Source organism: Ciconia boyciana, chromosome 7 (genome assembly GCF_034638445.1).
Source record: "Ciconia boyciana chromosome 7, ASM3463844v1, whole genome shotgun sequence".
Lineage (NCBI taxonomy): Eukaryota > Metazoa > Chordata > Aves > Ciconiiformes > Ciconiidae > Ciconia > Ciconia boyciana.
Genome location: NC_132940.1, coordinates 53,272,231 through 53,288,053, shown reverse-complemented (window position 1 = coordinate 53,288,053; position 15,823 = coordinate 53,272,231). Strand labels below are relative to the sequence as shown.

Sequence of the window (15,823 nt, the reverse complement as noted above, 5' to 3'; positions counted from 1 at the left end):
TTCCCTTCGCCAGCAAAGAAGCGAAACGGCAGCTCTGTGCTGCCTTTCGCTCAGGAAAGGTTTCCTGGTGAGAGATGCTCGCTCACCCCCCGGCTCGGCAGGACAGCTGCCCCAGCTCCACACACCGGAGCCCACCCTCATGGCTGGCAGGGCCCTGGGAGTCATGGCAGAGGTGCTAACGTGGGCCAGGAGCTATGGCAGAGACGGACCTGGGGCTGGCAGCACACCTCCAGGACGTGCTGCGGGTTGGGGCAGTCATCGTCGTTCTGCCTGGGCTGGGTTGCGGGCAGGAGTAGGAGAGCGGGGCAACACTGCAGCAAAGCAGAGGGCAGAGGAGCTAAGCAGCTTTATTTTAATTGATCCGAGTTCACTGAGCCTGACAATTTAATGAGTCCCCAGCAAGCAGCTTTAACGAGAGCCCGTGGCAGGCTTAGGAAAAGGAGATGAAGACGAGGGCAGAAACAGACGCTTGACCGCAGAGCCTGACGGGCTGGGGCCAGCACGGCAAGGAGGAGCTGGGGAGGGCTGGCGGCAGGCGCCGGGGCACCAGCCGGCCACCGAACGTGCTGCTCCAGTGCTTTGCCTTGCTGCCCTCCCGCCAAGCCCCAGCCCGGTTCTCCCGCTCTCCGGGCCGGCCATTAATCCCCTGGCAGGGGGCTGGGGCGAAAAAGGAGACGGGCCGTTCCCCACCCTCTATTCTGCTCGGTCTTGCTTTTGTCTGACTTCAGAGCTGCCGGCGTGGGCTCCCGCAGCCAGGCGGCCAAGGCCGCCAGGCCGAGCCGGGGCCACGCCGGGGCTCCAGCGCTGAGCCCCTCCGGGAGATGCCACGGCGACGGCCGCTGCAACGCCCGAAAGGGCCGCGGTGAGCAAGGAGGGTGCTGGAGAGGAGGAGGGGGATGGCTGCTCCCCCAGGAGCTGGGGTGCGGGCTGCAGGAGCATCCCCCCACAGCACCCAGCATCTCCCGCCTTCCCCTTGCACCGGGGGCAGGCACGCCTCCGTGCCGGAGCCGGGGCCGAGCCCCGCGCCGCTCAGCCCCAGCCAGGCGGACTGACCACGGCCGGGGCCCCGGCCGGCTCCAGGCACCGTGGGGCCTGAAAGGGGCCATTGTCTGCCCAGGGCTTTGAAGACGAAGTCTTGTACAAGTGCCAGGTGGTGCGAGCTGCGGCGCGGGGGCAGCTCCCGGCTCCCCGGGGCTGCTGCTCCTGCTGTCAACATCCCCCACACCCTTCGTTTCAAAAAACAACAAAAAAGTGGGGCTGGGAAATTGTTTTCTAAAGGAGAAAAAGGGCAGCAGCCCTTCCTTCCCCATCCGTGGTGGCCACGGCAGGCGGCTCCCCCGAGCGCAGGCGGGATGTGCGTGCGGGACGGCCTCGGTGCTCGGAGGAAGCATCTGAGCCTGGAGAGCAGCGGGGCTGATCCTGCCGGACACCAGCCTCGCTTCCCACACGGGCTGGCCAGCCTGCCCACAGAGCCTGGCAGGGGGTGAGCAGGGCTGGCAGCATCCCAGTGCACCGGTGGGTGCTGGGGCAGCCTGGCAGAGGGCTGGGAGAGGTCTCAAATGAGCGCTCAAGTGAGTGCTGCGAGCGTCTCAAATGAGCTCCTGGTGCAGGAAGGAAAGGGTGTTCCCGCACCCTCCCCAGGATGGCAGCGCAGCAGCAGCTGCCCAGGGTCAGGGTCCTCTTTACAGGCAAGGTTTGCCCTCGCCTGAGCCTTCGTTCACCTGCGTGGGGTATTTTTTCTGAATTTGTGCTGACTTCAGAGCCTCATCCCATGCATGGGGGAAGGTTTGGGGTCTGAGCTCCCGAGCCCACGGAAAGACTTGCAGGTTCCCAGGAGGGCCGGGTGAGTATCTCCCAGGGCTCTGGCAGTCCAGCCGCGCCCAGCCCTGCCTGCAGCCAGGAGCCTTGGGGAGGGCGGCTGGACTTCGCCCCGGGAAGAGAGCAGCAGCACCCCGCCGGCCCCTGCACAGCCCTTGCCCGGGGAAAGGTGTACTCCCGGCGAGGAGGCGGTGGCCCGCCTTCCCCGGGGGCAGGACGAGCTTTTCCACCCGACGGGCGGTTTTGGCAACACTCTCTAGAGCGGCTGCTCGGCTGCCGGGCAGCTCCCCGGGAACGGTGCAAACGCCGCCTGCCCAGAAGCCGCCCGGCTCCTCGCCCTTTACAGCGGCCGGAAGGAGCCAGGACCCGGCCCAGCTTCCGCCAGTGCCGCCCACCCCCCCGGGCGGAGCGTGGCCGCGGCAGCAGCGGGACGGGCGCTGGGGGTGAGCGGGGCGCGATGGGGGGGGGGCGGGGGAGCGGGCAGGCGTCTGCCAGCGGGGCGCGGCCCGCTCCGGGGTGCCGGTGCTGGGCTGCAGGAGTGCCGGCGGCGGGCGCGGGTCTGCCGAGCTCCCGGAGGTGCCCCAGAGACTGGGGAGGGGCTGGGGACCCGGGAACCAGCCATGGGGAGGGGTTCCGGGTGCCCCCCGGGGAGCTGTCGCCCTCCACCGGAGCTGGCCCGGTACCGGCACAAGCAGGGCCCCGAAAGGAGCACGGCCGGGAGGGGACCGGCGGTGTCCTGCGGTGGGGGAGCGGCTGGAACAGCTCCGGCCGCAGGCCCGGGAGGGGCCGGGCGGCGGGGTGGGCCGAGCGCTGCGAGCTGGGTGCCGGCCCGGAATGGCTTCACCCTTCGCCCGCGGCCCTTGGCCGGAGGGGCGGCGATTTCGTTCCTTACCGGACGCCAGCCCGTCGCGAGCAGGCGGGACCGGCTGGCCCTAGCCAGGGCCCTGCAGAGAGGGGACCGCCACAGCAGCGGCCGGTGCCGCCCGGCGATGCTCCTCATGCGGTATGCGTGTGCCAGCGCCAGGCCCTGACGATCTCCCTGCCTGCGATCCTCAGCAGACGCCCTGTGCACGTCCCAGACCTCCCCTCCGCTGTGCCTTGCGCTGAGCCTGCCCAGCAAGAGGGTCAGTTCCTGACCTCACGCTCTTGAGATGGCAGCTACTTCCCACCCCGGCGACCCCCAGCCCGGGGACCTGATCGAGATCTTCCGGCCAGCTTACCAGCACTGGGCCCTCTACCTGGGGGACGGGTACATCATCAATGTGACGCCCATAGGTAAGGCTGCTGCAGCCCAGCAGGGTGCAGAGGAGGCTTTGGGGTGACTCGGGAACCCTGTCTCCCTCCATGGGCCGGTGGGGGACCCTGTGTGTGTAGATGGCATTTCCAGGAACCAGCCAGAAACCCCTCTGAGGTCTTGGAGGGATCGGACAGGGCCTGCCTGGCTCATCCAGTCCCTACCTTACCCAGATGAAGGGTCCGCAGCCAAGTTTGCCAGCGCCAAGTCAGTGTTCAGCAGAAAGGCCCGGGTGAAGATGCAGCTCCTGAAGGACGTGGTGGGAAACGACTACTACCACGTCAACAACAAGTACGACGGCACCTACACTCCTCTCCCAGTGAAGGAGATCATCCGGCGCGCTGAGTACTTCATTGACCAGGAGGTGTCCTATGACGTGCTCGGCAACAACTGCGAGCACTTCGTGACGCTGCTCCGCTACGGCGAGCGGGTCTCCGACCAGGTAAGTAACATGGGATAAGGCCCTGCATGCCTCACAGCGCTCCTACTTGCTGCTCTGTGTGAGCCCTTGGACTAGGGCACAGCATGCACACTGCATGGAGACAGCAAAGTCCCAAGCATGGGGTCCAAACCATCACTCCTTCTGGCCTCACTGGAGACCCTGGACCAGGAGGTTCACTGTGGTCTGTCTGCACCCTGATAGTGCCCTCTTACTGAATGCCACAGCCTAAGGGTAAAAGCCTGGGTGTTACCCCTTCTGTTTATAGAGCGGGTATCTCTCATTCATTTAATTGCCTTGATTATCCCTGCCTGCTCTTCATCAGAGTGCCCGGGGGTAAAAAGAAAAGCCTATCATGTTTCCAGCCTGTGTTTTACTTCCCCTTTGCAGGCCACACGAGTAGTCGGTGCCGTTGGGTTTGCGACAGTTGCCGCCGGTACCTTCTCCTTGCTGGGCTTGCTCTGGAGCAGATCCAGAGAGAAACACTACTGACAGGCCACAGGGTCGAGCTTGGAGTCGGGCAGGGAGCCCCTAGCCAGGCGAGACCCAGGACAGTTTGTGGCCACACCTGCCCCGGAGACTTACTAACAAGTCTGTTTCCCTTGCTGAGAGCAGCACTAGCCTCTTTGCCACATCTGCTTTTATTTCATTGCCCACAATGACTTTTGTTGTAGTCTGGGAGTGCTTGCAAGCAAATTCTCCATCCTCGCACCCCTGGTGCTCTGCTGAGGGCTGGTGCAGGTTTTCTACGCACCACCTCTTTTTATCAGCTACATCTTGTGGGCTCTTTCTGTGAATACTGTATTTTAACTGTTTAAAAAAATAATTAAAAAATATATATAATGTAAAAGTATTGCTGAGAGTTTATTGTGCGTCCTCCAGCTGAGGGCCTGTACAAGTGGAAAACCCCAGGTTTCCAGGCCTGCGAAAGGGCAGACAAGGCACGTGCTGTGTCTTGGATGTGTGCCTGCGGTGCCTAAACTGAGCTGCTCCTGCGAGGGTGGGAGGTAGGAAAGAAGGGCAGGTCTTACAGGCTGTATCCCTCAGTTTTAAATGAGTGTTCTGTTTTTGGCATGGTGGTGTTTTGCTCAGTTTTCTTCTGCCTGGAAAGCATCCCTTTCCCTGGCTTCTCTGATTCCTTTTGGGAGCAGCAGACCCTAAGTCTGGGGTGGGTCTGACAAAAAACCCAGCTAGCTTTTTCTCTGTCAGCTGTTTGTTCTATGCTGGGATGACTGTGCCACTGAATTTCCCTCTTCATCCCTGTAAGTGCAGTAATTGTTGGTATTGGACCTAACCAAGCTTGCTAGATGATCTTTAAGGTCCCTTCCAACCCAACCCATTCTGTGATTCTACTCCTTGGGCTGCCAAAGCACTGAGGTTTAAAGAAAGACCACCGTGGATTGCAAGGACAGCCAGGAGCCTTTGCCCCCTGGAGCTAGGGCCATTGGCTTCTCAGTGACCAGAAGTTCAGTTTAAGCAGTTTGTAGCCCCAGCACAAGACTGATCTTTCTCCAGCCAGCAGGAAGGCAAAGCCAGGGTCCCTGCAGTGCTGTGGGCAACATAGCTGGAGAGTGAGCTGTGCAGCACCTATGCCCCATCTCCAAATCTGCAGAACCCCGTATTTCCTTGTCACAAAGCTGACATGTGGCTTGTCTTAGAAGAAAACTGTTTTGGAAAAGTGTGATTTGTTACTCTTTACCAGGAATATCTGACTTGCGTGCTTGGAACCATGTTATTTGCAGACCACATGTAAGAAATTAAATCCTGGGTTGCTTTCACCACATGCAACTGCCTGGACTGAAAGAAGAGATGAGAGCAAAAGAGCTGTCTAAGATGCTTGCTATTTTTGTCTGCTTTTAACATGTACATAATGGGATCAGAAGCTTTTTTTAAACATCCGTTGTTTCAATGTTTGAAATAACAAAGCCAAGACTTCTGGTCATATTTTGTAGTGCCCTCTTATTACATTTAAATAAAGTTTTTCTTTTTTAATATGGGAAAATATATTATAATAAAACTGAACCTGAAAGTCCTTTTTTTTGCTTCCTGCAAATGTAATCAGAAGTTCTTTCATGGCTAAACTATTCAGGTGGTTGAACAACTTGAAGATGAAAGAGGAAGTGGAGAGGGACTCAGCTTCTTGTGCCTGTCCAGCAGCTGTGTGCCAGAGCACATTAAAACCCCTGCTTCTTGACCTAGTTAAAGCAAGAAGCCAAGGCCTGGCCCTGCTTTCTGCTGTGTGACACCAAACCTGGGCCAGGACCTGGTAGCAGCAGAGCACAAACTGGGGGATTCTGTGTGTGCAGCAGCTGTGCTGTCCTCTGCCTCAAGCTTCAGTGGGGCATATCCTCGCCAGCCTTCCCAGCCGGGTCTTACAGCAATCTGTGAGCTTTAACCTCTCCTGTACTCAGAGCATTATGTCTGCAAGAACTGGCAAGGGAGAGCTGGGTGAGGGCAGCGTATGCACCCTCTCATATCTGTAACTCACTCTGGGATGCAAGAAAACTGGAATTACTTTATCTGTGGAACTTTCTTGGAGTTCTTGGAAGCTGCAGCATTTCGTTTAACTCAGGATTTTGTAATCGTATGCATGCTCCTCTGTGCAGTCAAGATGAGGTCACTTATTTTGGACTGCCTTTCCATCAAGCTCAGTGGGTACATTGACAGGATTTAGTGGAGCAGTGGCTGAAACATGGAGTGAAAGTGTGATGTGGAGCAGCAGAAGCCATCACTTCACTGTATTCAGTATTTTGGAGCATTTGTAGGAGAGGTTGGCAAGGCCTATGACCTGCTGTTGCCATGGAGTAGAGTCAAGGCTGTTGTCTTACCAGCAACCAAGAGAATAATCCTTGCCTGTGCTCTGGGGCACAGCCAGTGCGGGCCCAGCCAGCCCCTGAATGGATGGGTTTGTGCAGGGATTTCAACCATCTGGATCTGGTGCACATCAAAGGATGAAAACAGTGCAAGCCGGGGAGCCTGCTAGCACTGCACAGCCCCATGGCAGCTGCAGGGTCTCGCCTAGTCCTCATCAGTGTATTCGTAGGTGGGGTTAATGTAAATCCCATCTGTGCTTTTTGCTGCAAAGTCTTTTGCATTTATGGGAGGCCAGTTGGGATCCCTCTGCAGCATCCTCTGCCATTTTCGGTACTGGCTGTTTGACTGGTACCCAAACCAGGCTTTAATCAGTAGCCAGATGTGCTTGTTCTGCAAGATAACATCCTGCGGAGTGACACGGCGCAGGGTCAGTGCTGCTGCTCTTCACTGGAAGGGAGGACCGCTCGGGGACAAAAGCCATCCCTTGCTACACGTGCAACCACCGAGCCCCATGGCGCTGGGCGGCTGCGTGCACTCCCCTTCAGTAACACGGCTGCCAAATGCCACCTTCCTCATCCACAGGAAGGCTCTGCTCAGTTATATCAGGACAACACTGATCTCAGTCTGTTTAGCTCAAGGGGATAATCAAGGGGCAAGATTTTCCTCCTGGGGCTGTGGGACAACTGGGCGCTGCTGCTCCTTGCAGGGGACAATACTCCATGCTGGATACAGCCAGCTTTGACCCACAAAACACTTCAGGGCTTAGTCTTTACTGCAATATCCAATGGCACAAGCCAGCGCGGTCTCTGGCCTGGTTAATTGTAGGACAAGAGGGAAGTGGTTGTTTCAAAATCACTGCCAAGTGCCTGACCCGTGCTGCGGTCTGCTCCCCTGTGAGCCAGGACAGCGGGCTCCTCACAGGCAGCTGCACTTCAGCTTGCTCCATGTCTAAAGGCTTAAGAGATGTGGTCTAAATCACCTCTGGGGCTGCATAAAATGGATTTGACTGACACACATTGAGTCTTAAGGAAAAAAAAAAAGGCCTGAGGGTTTATGCTTCTGCGGGAAGAGAGTGTTGCTGCAAATGGGGGTAGAAAGACCTGACCAGACACTGCTCCTGTTAACCCCAGGGAACAGGCAGTAAACAAATTCACTCACCTCCGTAAAAAAAGATACGCAAAAGGTGACTAAGAGCATCAGTAAAATGTAAACTCTCCAGATCACAGGAGTGCAAAGAAACTGTTGGAAAAGACATGAACAGCAATTAGGTTTAAATGCCTTGCCAAGATTTGCATCTGTTCCTAATGATTTGAGAGGCTGACTAACATTTTCCCAGTGGCAAGCATGGGGGAGGCAGTAGGAAGTGACAGTAATTCCTTGTCACAGAGATCTTGGAAGGTTTGGTGCCAGATTCCCCACGGCACGGAGCTGCCTAACTCATCTCCGCTACTTAAGCTACCGCTGAAACCTGCAGATCAGGTGCCTGGGGCAGGATCCAGCGCACTTCTGGGGAGCTGCAGCTAATGCATCATGTGTGGCTCCTCTCCCTCTCTGTATGCCCACCCTAACGCCAGGCCTCCACCCGAATCCATCCCGTGCAGCATGGCCAGGGACAAGCCGCGGGGCTCGGCCATTCCCGACGTTGGGCAGCACAGCTGGAGGCAGCTTCCTGCACTGTGCCCTGGCTGAGCGCCCGGAGGGCCGAGGCAGCCATGGCCCCACGTGAGCTCATGGTGCTCCAGGGGGGTGGTGGGGCGGCAGCAGCAATCCCTGCCCACTCGCTTCTCCGGCCAACAAGCCTCCTCCAACATGCAAAACCACATTGTGCGTTTCTGTTAAGAAGAAAAGCTCAGCAAGCTATAAGCACTTTTTCTTCTCCCTGTTGCCACCCAGTCTCTAGAGAAGAGGACTACCTCATTAATCAAGCCCTTGTCAGAAGGATGTTAGAGAAGTTTGAAAGGGTTGCCCAGTCAGCATCAGATCAGCAAATTCATTTCCAAGATGACTGTAGCTGTAGCTTCTGCTCTGTATGCTTAGGTAAAGGGCCAGCAAAATATGTGGCATGAAAAGGAAATGCACATTCCGTTTGCACTTACCTGCATGCCGCTGTACACAGCATCAATGTCGGCCAAGAAGAGGAAGAGGCAGATTGCAAGCTGGAGGGCCAGGAGGACTGAAAATACATCTAGGGAAAGAAGAGCATTTGTGGCCCTGGGAGGGAGGGGGGTTGGTGACCAAACTCTGCAAATATGCTGACAGGAATATCAAATGCTAATACTATAAAACTGCCATCATGTAAAATGCCTTTCTTTTTTTTTCCCCGCTAAGAATTGTGGAACTGAAACTAGAGGAGCTACTCCCCAGCAGCTTGTTGCAAAGCTCACCACCTACACTGGTTTTTGTTGCACAAGTGATTTGGCACATTCTGATTCTTACACAACCACAGAAAATTGCCTCGAAAGGGCACTGCTGTGAGCCACACCAGCACCCCTTCCCTGCGCTCACTCCTCCATGTGCTCAGCCTTACGCCTGGACTGCAGGCAGCAGAGGAGGCTGCTTGTTCTCGTGGGCTGCCCTCCCAGGGAGGCCCAGGTGCTTCTGGGACCCACAGGGTGCAAAGGTGGGCTACACCTGTGCCTTCCACAGGAAGAGTTTGTCTGGCTTTGCATCCTCTTCCAAAGATGCAGGAGGCCACAGAGCAATGGCAAATGGCTCAGACGTCCAGAGGTACCAAACTCCTGGCAATTACCAGGAGCTGAGCATCTTAAAACTAGCTGGTAAATTGGGTCAACAGCTCCCAACGGCCTCCTGGCAACCTTCTCACTGCCAGGGAGGGGAGGGGACAGAGCTAATCGGGTGGCAAAAACAAGGGAATTGCCCTTTGCTTCCTCCTAGGGATTGTCCCCAAACAGGGATAAAACACAGGGAAGCATGTGCAGATTTCTCAGCTGACAGAGTCCTCTGTCCCATCTCAGCCTGGCTGCTTGCAGGGCAGCTTCTTTCTGGTCTCACCTGTCTTCTGCAGGTGATCAATCTCTGTGAAACGGGTTTGGGACCTGCCTTTTAACAAAATACCTAACAAAACCAACTCTGCTAAGATTAAGCAAAGTCTGGCCCTCTCATCCATGAGCTGCAATTGCAAAGGAGCTATCAGTCAACCGACGGCTAGAAGGGATAAATCATCTCGGCAAAACTCAAACAGAAAAAGAAAGGTTATTGTGAGAGGATTTTAAGAGTGATATTATCACAGGCTTTTCTCTCTCATCTCTAGGAATGGAAGTCAGGCAAGGTAAGACTGAATCTCAGAGAAAGTCTTTTTGATGTATTTCGAAACAAATACATCTGATCCTCATATGCTCTCTGTGTTCACAATAATACACAGTTCTGCTCTAAATCCAACCCATCATCTTCTGGAAAGCACACATTTTCCAAAACAAGATGCGGTCTCCTTTTTCAGCTCTGCTGCTTCTTATCTCCAGGAAGATGCTAACATAAGCAGTGCTCACTGAGCTTTTTTAGAAATTGAGAAGCAGGAGCTCACATACACCAACAATTATTTTACATGCCAGTCACTGGTGTGGGTACAGAAAAATCCACAGCATCCCTTCCCTGGCAGCCTCTCCTGCCAGGGTTATTTTGGGGCAGGAATGAGAGTCTGTGGAGCACATGTTACTCCAGCTCCACTCACAGTTGGTATAGATGGGCTTCCAGAAGGGCTTTCCCTTGGAAAAGACGAAGGCCACAATGATGCAGTTAATAGAAGACAGTGGCCACAGTGCAGTGCCTTCGTAACTGAGGACAGTGCTCTGGGCACCGCTGCTGGTACCGTTTCCCCCTGGGCTGGTGGGAGACATGGTCTGGTTCCCTGGAGAGCAATGTCTGTAAGGTAACACCCAGCATTTTGTTTCTGCTCTCTCCAGTAAGAGCGAGCTGCAGACAGCAATTCCCTTTTCTTTCCAAACCAGCTTACTATAACCAGATATCAACCACAGGAGTGAAAACCATGTTTTAAAACAAAACAAAAGCAAACCGAAAACCCCCCAAAAAACCTCAGCTTAATTTTCTGGTTTGAGCCAAAATCCTGGCTCTCAAGTGGGCAATGATAGCAGCATTCAAGAGACATAGCTATGAAGATGCATGCCCCAGCTGCCTGCACACCACTCCGGCACACTCGCCCTGTGACCCATCCATGCAGGCGCTGGGAAACGGCCCCAGCGGAGCCCTGGCATCTGGGACTGTCCCCGCCGAAACGCCTCGCTGGCCCTCCTGCCCTACCGGTGCGTTTCTGCATGACGACGTGCTGGTCATTGATATATATACTATGATATCTATTATATAATATTACACATGTAATATATAATAAAATTCGGCTCTGGAATATGGAGAGAGACTTTCTACCTTTCACAAAGACGGAAACGAGCCGGCTTCCCGGCCTCGCAACCCTTTTTTAAGCCAAGCTGGATTCCAGAAAACCCCGGCCCCAGGGCTGTTTATTTCCCGGAGGAGGAGCAGCAGTGCGGCCGGACGCCGGGAGAGGGCAGCAAAGGGGAGCGGAGGGAGCCCGGCCGGCCCCGCGGGCGCCCCGAGCCGCGGCCCCGGCGCCGCCCGCCGCCCGCCGCCACGGGGATGGGCGCCCGCCGCAGCGCGGGGCAGCTCCGTGGCACGGGCACCGCCGCTTCTCCCGCTCTTCCAGCTGGGCAGCGCCACGCGTGCCTCAGAGGAGGCGTTTGAAAAACACGCGTGTGTTAGCCCTCGGGCTGGCCCACGAGATGTCTGTGTGGCATCTGCAGGAACTTAATTTTGTCTTGGCAACGCTCTGCTGAGTACACACGCAGGTGCGGGGGGAACTGTCCCAGTCGGGTCCTGCGGTGTGCCCGGCTGCAGGCCACGGCGAGGCTGGAGTGTCCCCCGCACGCAGCAGCAACACGATCTGCAAGCTGGGGATCAGAGCCAAAAGAGGGACTTACCTCTGGCTGGCCAGCGCTACGTACCAGGGCTGCTGCTTCACTAGAAGGAAGCCACAGGTTTGCGTGATTATGGTAAAGCATGTGTGGAGGATGATGGAGAGCAGCAAGGGAGGAGAGATGAGCTGGGCGGGAGGGCGATAAGGTGCCAGCTTTGGATAGGCTTCAGTCAAGCTCACTGGAGAGAAACCAGAGACATTTGCAGTCTGTGGCAGCTCAGCCCACCAGCATCCCTGCATTTGCTGGGCAAGCGGAGCCGCACACAGACCCCCACACTCTCATCACTGGTAAATGCTGCAAAGCCTGGCCCTAATAAGCAGGCAAGAAATGGCTTTGATCTCCACTATTTTCCATCTGAACCTCCTCTGAATCCCTCCCTCAGGAGAACACACAGAGAAGATGGCGAATATCATCCTCACTTGCAGGCAGGGATCTCCAGTGGAGTCTTAGAGCTGTACTGGGTCTCATGCCAGGAACGCACAGGAGACCAGGACCTGAAGTTACACTGCCTGAGCCCCACTAACAGTCAGAAGAGCAACTGCTCCTTTTCCAGTCGAGTCTCACATCCAAACCCTATCAGTTACGTACAGAGTTCTGCAGCCATGTTTGCAAAGGACTATGAGCCAAATCCCACACTCTGGGCCCTGGGAATTGCTCCAGCATCAATGGTTATGATGTTACTGACAGCAGAAGTTGTCTCCTTGTTTTAACTTCTATTGGGAAATGAAATCAACTATTTACATTCAGGCTCTCAAACAGACACAGCTGGCTTCCCCAAGCTGCTTACTTGTTAGGCAAACCAGAAGGGTAATGATGACGTCTTGTATCAAATACTGGTGATTCCCAAAGATTTGCAGTTGCTGGAACAAAAACAAAGCCAGCACCACCTGAGAACCAACGACAACTTTGACAATACAAACCGTAGCATCTGATGCCATTTCAGAGCAATGTCATGCCAGCAACAGCAGCCTCACGGCCCTGATGCACCTCCATGAAGACTAGCAAGCCCAGCTTATCGGCTGTCAGCTGGGTCCCACTGAACCCCTTGCTAATTCATAGCACTTGTGGGCGACCCAGTGGCATTTGAATGTTTTCCCAGCAGATACCAGTGCCCCTGGACCGCCCAGATCAGGTCACACACTCCCAGCCCACAGTAACAGCAATGACAGCCAGTGTTTCACTTTGTGCCAGTTTTGCAATGTCTTTGGGTAGTGGGGACATGGACAAAGTTGGCATGCCCAGACTAGTGGTTGGGGAAGCTCTCCCCCTGTGGTGACCCACCAGCGCTCCCTGTTTGCCAGCAAGCCTCGGCTGTACCTTGCAGATTCACAGCATCTCACTTTGCTTTCTGCCCTTCACCCTCTGTGGGTCTGTGCCCAGAAGACGTGCATGAACTGAGGGAAGAGAGGTGCCCAGAGAAAATCCATACATTAATTTCCTTCGCTGTTTTTCTTTTCATGGATTAAAATTTTAGAGGATTCATCATTTACTGGTGATAGACAATGGTAATTCTTCCTTAACTACCCTCCTTCATCTGCCTGAGACACTCCCTTCTTTTTCAAGCTTTTTTTCCAGCTGAGAGAGGCAGCTGCTCTCCCAAAGCCCTCATCTTACAGCAAGTCCTGCTCCTGGGCCTCCACCACCCAGGTAGGCAGGACTCAACCCCCCTTCTATTTCCCCTTCTTCTTTTGGAAGAGATGAAGTTTTATCACTGGGCTTTTTCCCCAATTCTGGGGGTCCCTACAACCAATCTACCCCCTGCCAATAATTATCCAGCTTTTCACATCTTTGTTCTTCCTTAAAGCCCTGTATGCCTTTTCTTCCCTGCCAAGTAATACCACTAAAGATAAAAACCTATGATGAGCACAGTGTACTGATAAAAGATGGGCATTAAACACTTACCCAAAACAGCAGAGCAGTACCAACAAACTGAATCAGGCCGTAAAGGGTCAGGTATTTAACTACAGCAAAGGAAGCAACCAAAGCAGCTCGACCTTCCCTGCTGAAAACACAAAACAAAGCTAAAAACCCCACTTACAGCTACAGTACTGTGGTTTTAGTGCTACAGATGGTTTCTGCTTCTAAGGAGGGTAACTCCTTTTGTTTAAGACCTCTAAGAAGGACAGAAAACAGTTCAAATTCTATATACAAATATTTTGGCCTTAAGATACTGCAGAGCCACTTAACTACCCTTCATCTGCAGTGTTTTGTTTCCTTGTTTGTATTCTTCAGCCACAATTTTAATACCTGGATTAAGCTGCTCTTGCTTTTTCATTACTAATTTGCTCAACAGTTCTGGGAATCAAGCACATTTCTACACAAACAGGTAATTTTTGCATACATTTGGTTAAATGGCATTATTACTGGCTACTCCATGGCTGTGTGCAGCATATAGATACCAGTATTTTAAAGTAATGACAGGCAAACCTATTCTGTGGTCACTGTTATACCTGCCCTTTCATGTGACTCTCCTGCTGTACCTGTTCCAAAAATATCAGCCACCATGGGCAATGCTCTCCTAAAACCACAAAAAAACTCCCAGCACTGGTATTTGAGGCCCAAAAACAATTAAAAAACCCTTCCGCTGTAGTAGTTACTGAGGAATTAGGTTTGATTTAGCAGCATCTTTGAGGGTAGCGCACGCCCACTCGCAGCCCCACACACTGAGCTCAGAGCAGGCAGCAGCACCCTGAGACTGCACCAGGGCAGCACCCAGCAGACTCACCTGATCAGCTCCGGCACACACTGGATGTTGGGGATTTGAGAGGTGAAAGGCGAGGCCACAGATTCCTCCTGCTCTGACAGTGATATCCCGGCATGGGCCATTTTCAAAGCCTGAAATCCACAGGAGTAAGAAGATGGAGAGACATCCATCCACCCCTCCCACCCTGCACAGTATGTTTACTGGTGCTTTACAAGTTTTGCTTCAAGTGTCCTTTGTAATTGATCTTCCCCTATTCTGTGGCCCAGCTGATCTCATTTTCCAGATATCTTCCCTTCCCTGGAGCTTAAATATGTCTTTTCTTCATTTAATCCCAGTATACCTATTTACAGTCCTTTGAACTACCCTGTATGCTGTTTCCCATGCTGGAGTTTGTGCATACCTCTCCTGTTAAACAGTCTCCTAAAGTATTTAAATAACCATTTTATCCTCTTTCTATTCCTTTCAATCTCCTGTTCATATTTCTTTCATTGCTGTCTTATGAGCTCCCTGTCACCTGGCCTTGTCACCTCTGGTTTAGTGCTCAGGTGTAGGCTATGGACAACTTTTACCAAGCAAGCTAATGCATTATTATAAAATTATATTATAACATTTATTATAATAATATAATAGATAATATAATAATTATTTTTATGGCTAAGACCCTCAAATTTACAATTCTAAATTTCAACAAATGTGTAAGAAAAAGTCCCTTGCCCTTACTTTTGGGGGGGAGGGGAATCAAAACAGTAATCCTAATACTATTATCGTGTATGTTAGTATTAAAAAAAAGCATGTAGATAGTATTTTACAGTGACACGCTGACCGAGTGTACCCATGGGCTAACTTGGGAAGTGCTAGTGACAAGTGGTGTTGGGCAGCCTCTTGTCACAGCGCACCTTAGGTTGAAAGAGATGAAACTTAAGAACAGGAGATGAGCTCGTACGTACCCCGCAGTCGTTGGCACCATCACCACACATACCCACGTAGTAACTGATGGAGGAAGAAGAAGGAGAACACATAAACCTTGCATGTAGCTTTTTGATCCCGTGGTGGAGCACCCGCTGGCTTAGCACTTGCAGGTTCTTCAGAGCAGGGGCCTCATGTTGGCCCTGGAGAAGGCAGTGGCTGTTTCCAGAGGACAAGTTGTATATGAGCAGAGGTTGGGGCAGAGTGCACAGAGCAAAATTAGGATTAAGTTTTGAAAGAGGCTGTAATGGGAAAGGGAACACTGCCGCTTCATTCCAGACAGTGTTTTCCCCTTGGTACCAGGGGCCACGGAAAGGGAGCTGGGTGTGCACATTTGCAGCAGCTCCTGCGCCTGTGCTTGGCTTTTACCAGCATTTTCTCCTCAACTGTCTTTGTAGACCCAGAGATACAGGAATTGCTAAAATAATACAGCAGCTCCCAAGCTACCACACATGAAATCCCTCTAAGAGGGCAGGGAACTTCATCCCCAGAGGAAGCACCTCACAACAAGTAATTAACTGTTGCTTTTTCAGAAAGGTATCACATCTTGTTTATGCTTAGCAAGCAATATCCATAGTTAGCATGAGTCCTGTTTGGGGGAGGAAACATTCTTTTGGGGCACGTGAAGGAGCATCTTTGGGGTCAAACGCCCAACTGCGTCAGGTTGTTTTCAGCTTTGCTAAAGCTGCAGCCAGGACAGCACCAGCAGCCGTGCGGGAGTTGCTGGGGATGGGGGCTATTTGTATATGTGGGGGTCTGCCTCTGTATTTTTATCTCAGCCTCATTTAATGCTGCCTTCCGTACTGCACCAGCGAGAAGCAGTG

At 53.4% G+C, this 15,823-nt stretch overlaps 2 protein-coding genes across 3 annotated transcripts in view; one reads left to right on the top strand and one right to left on the bottom strand.

Annotated features, from left to right (window-relative positions):
* The first annotated feature begins 2,086 nt into the window (after positions 1-2,086).
* Positions 2,087-4,387, top strand: PLAAT1 (phospholipase A and acyltransferase 1). Of its 2 annotated transcripts, none has more exons than XM_072867134.1 (4): positions 2,087-2,261; positions 2,878-3,093; positions 3,286-3,554; positions 3,942-4,387. In XM_072867134.1, the coding sequence occupies exons 2-4, from the start codon at positions 2,970-2,972 to the stop codon at positions 4,041-4,043; spliced, it is 495 nt and encodes a 164-aa protein (XP_072723235.1). In that variant the 5' UTR covers positions 2,087-2,261; positions 2,878-2,969; the 3' UTR covers positions 4,044-4,387. The 2 variants fall into 2 exon arrangements, with proteins under 2 accessions (XP_072723235.1, XP_072723234.1); XM_072867133.1 differs by having other exon boundaries at positions 2,875-3,093.
* Positions 4,388-6,569: 2,182 nt separating this feature from the next.
* Positions 6,570-15,823, bottom strand: part of ATP13A5 (ATPase 13A5) — a 34,030-nt gene continuing 24,776 nt past the window's right edge. Inside the window, 9 exon segments of the mRNA XM_072868494.1 lie at positions 6,570-6,770; positions 7,524-7,604; positions 8,462-8,550; positions 10,054-10,244; positions 11,333-11,507; positions 12,117-12,189; positions 13,232-13,328; positions 14,055-14,164; positions 14,981-15,023. Of these exon segments, the coding sequence (XP_072724595.1) occupies positions 6,570-6,770; positions 7,524-7,604; positions 8,462-8,550; positions 10,054-10,244; positions 11,333-11,507; positions 12,117-12,189; positions 13,232-13,328; positions 14,055-14,164; positions 14,981-15,023 (1,060 nt within the window).

What these genes read in the sequence shown, in the direction of transcription:
- PLAAT1 (XM_072867134.1), top strand. Translation starts at nt 2,970, where the DNA reads ATGGCAGCTACTTCCCACCCCGGCGACCCCCAGCCCGGGGACCTGATC. An exon ending in CATCAATGTGACGCCCATAG is followed by an intron (nt 3,094 to 3,285) that starts GTAAGGCTGCTG and finishes TACCTTACCCAG; the next exon opens with ATGAAGGGTCCGCAGCCAAG. An exon ending in GCGAGCGGGTCTCCGACCAG is followed by an intron (nt 3,555 to 3,941) that starts GTAAGTAACATG and finishes TCCCCTTTGCAG; the next exon opens with GCCACACGAGTAGTCGGTGC.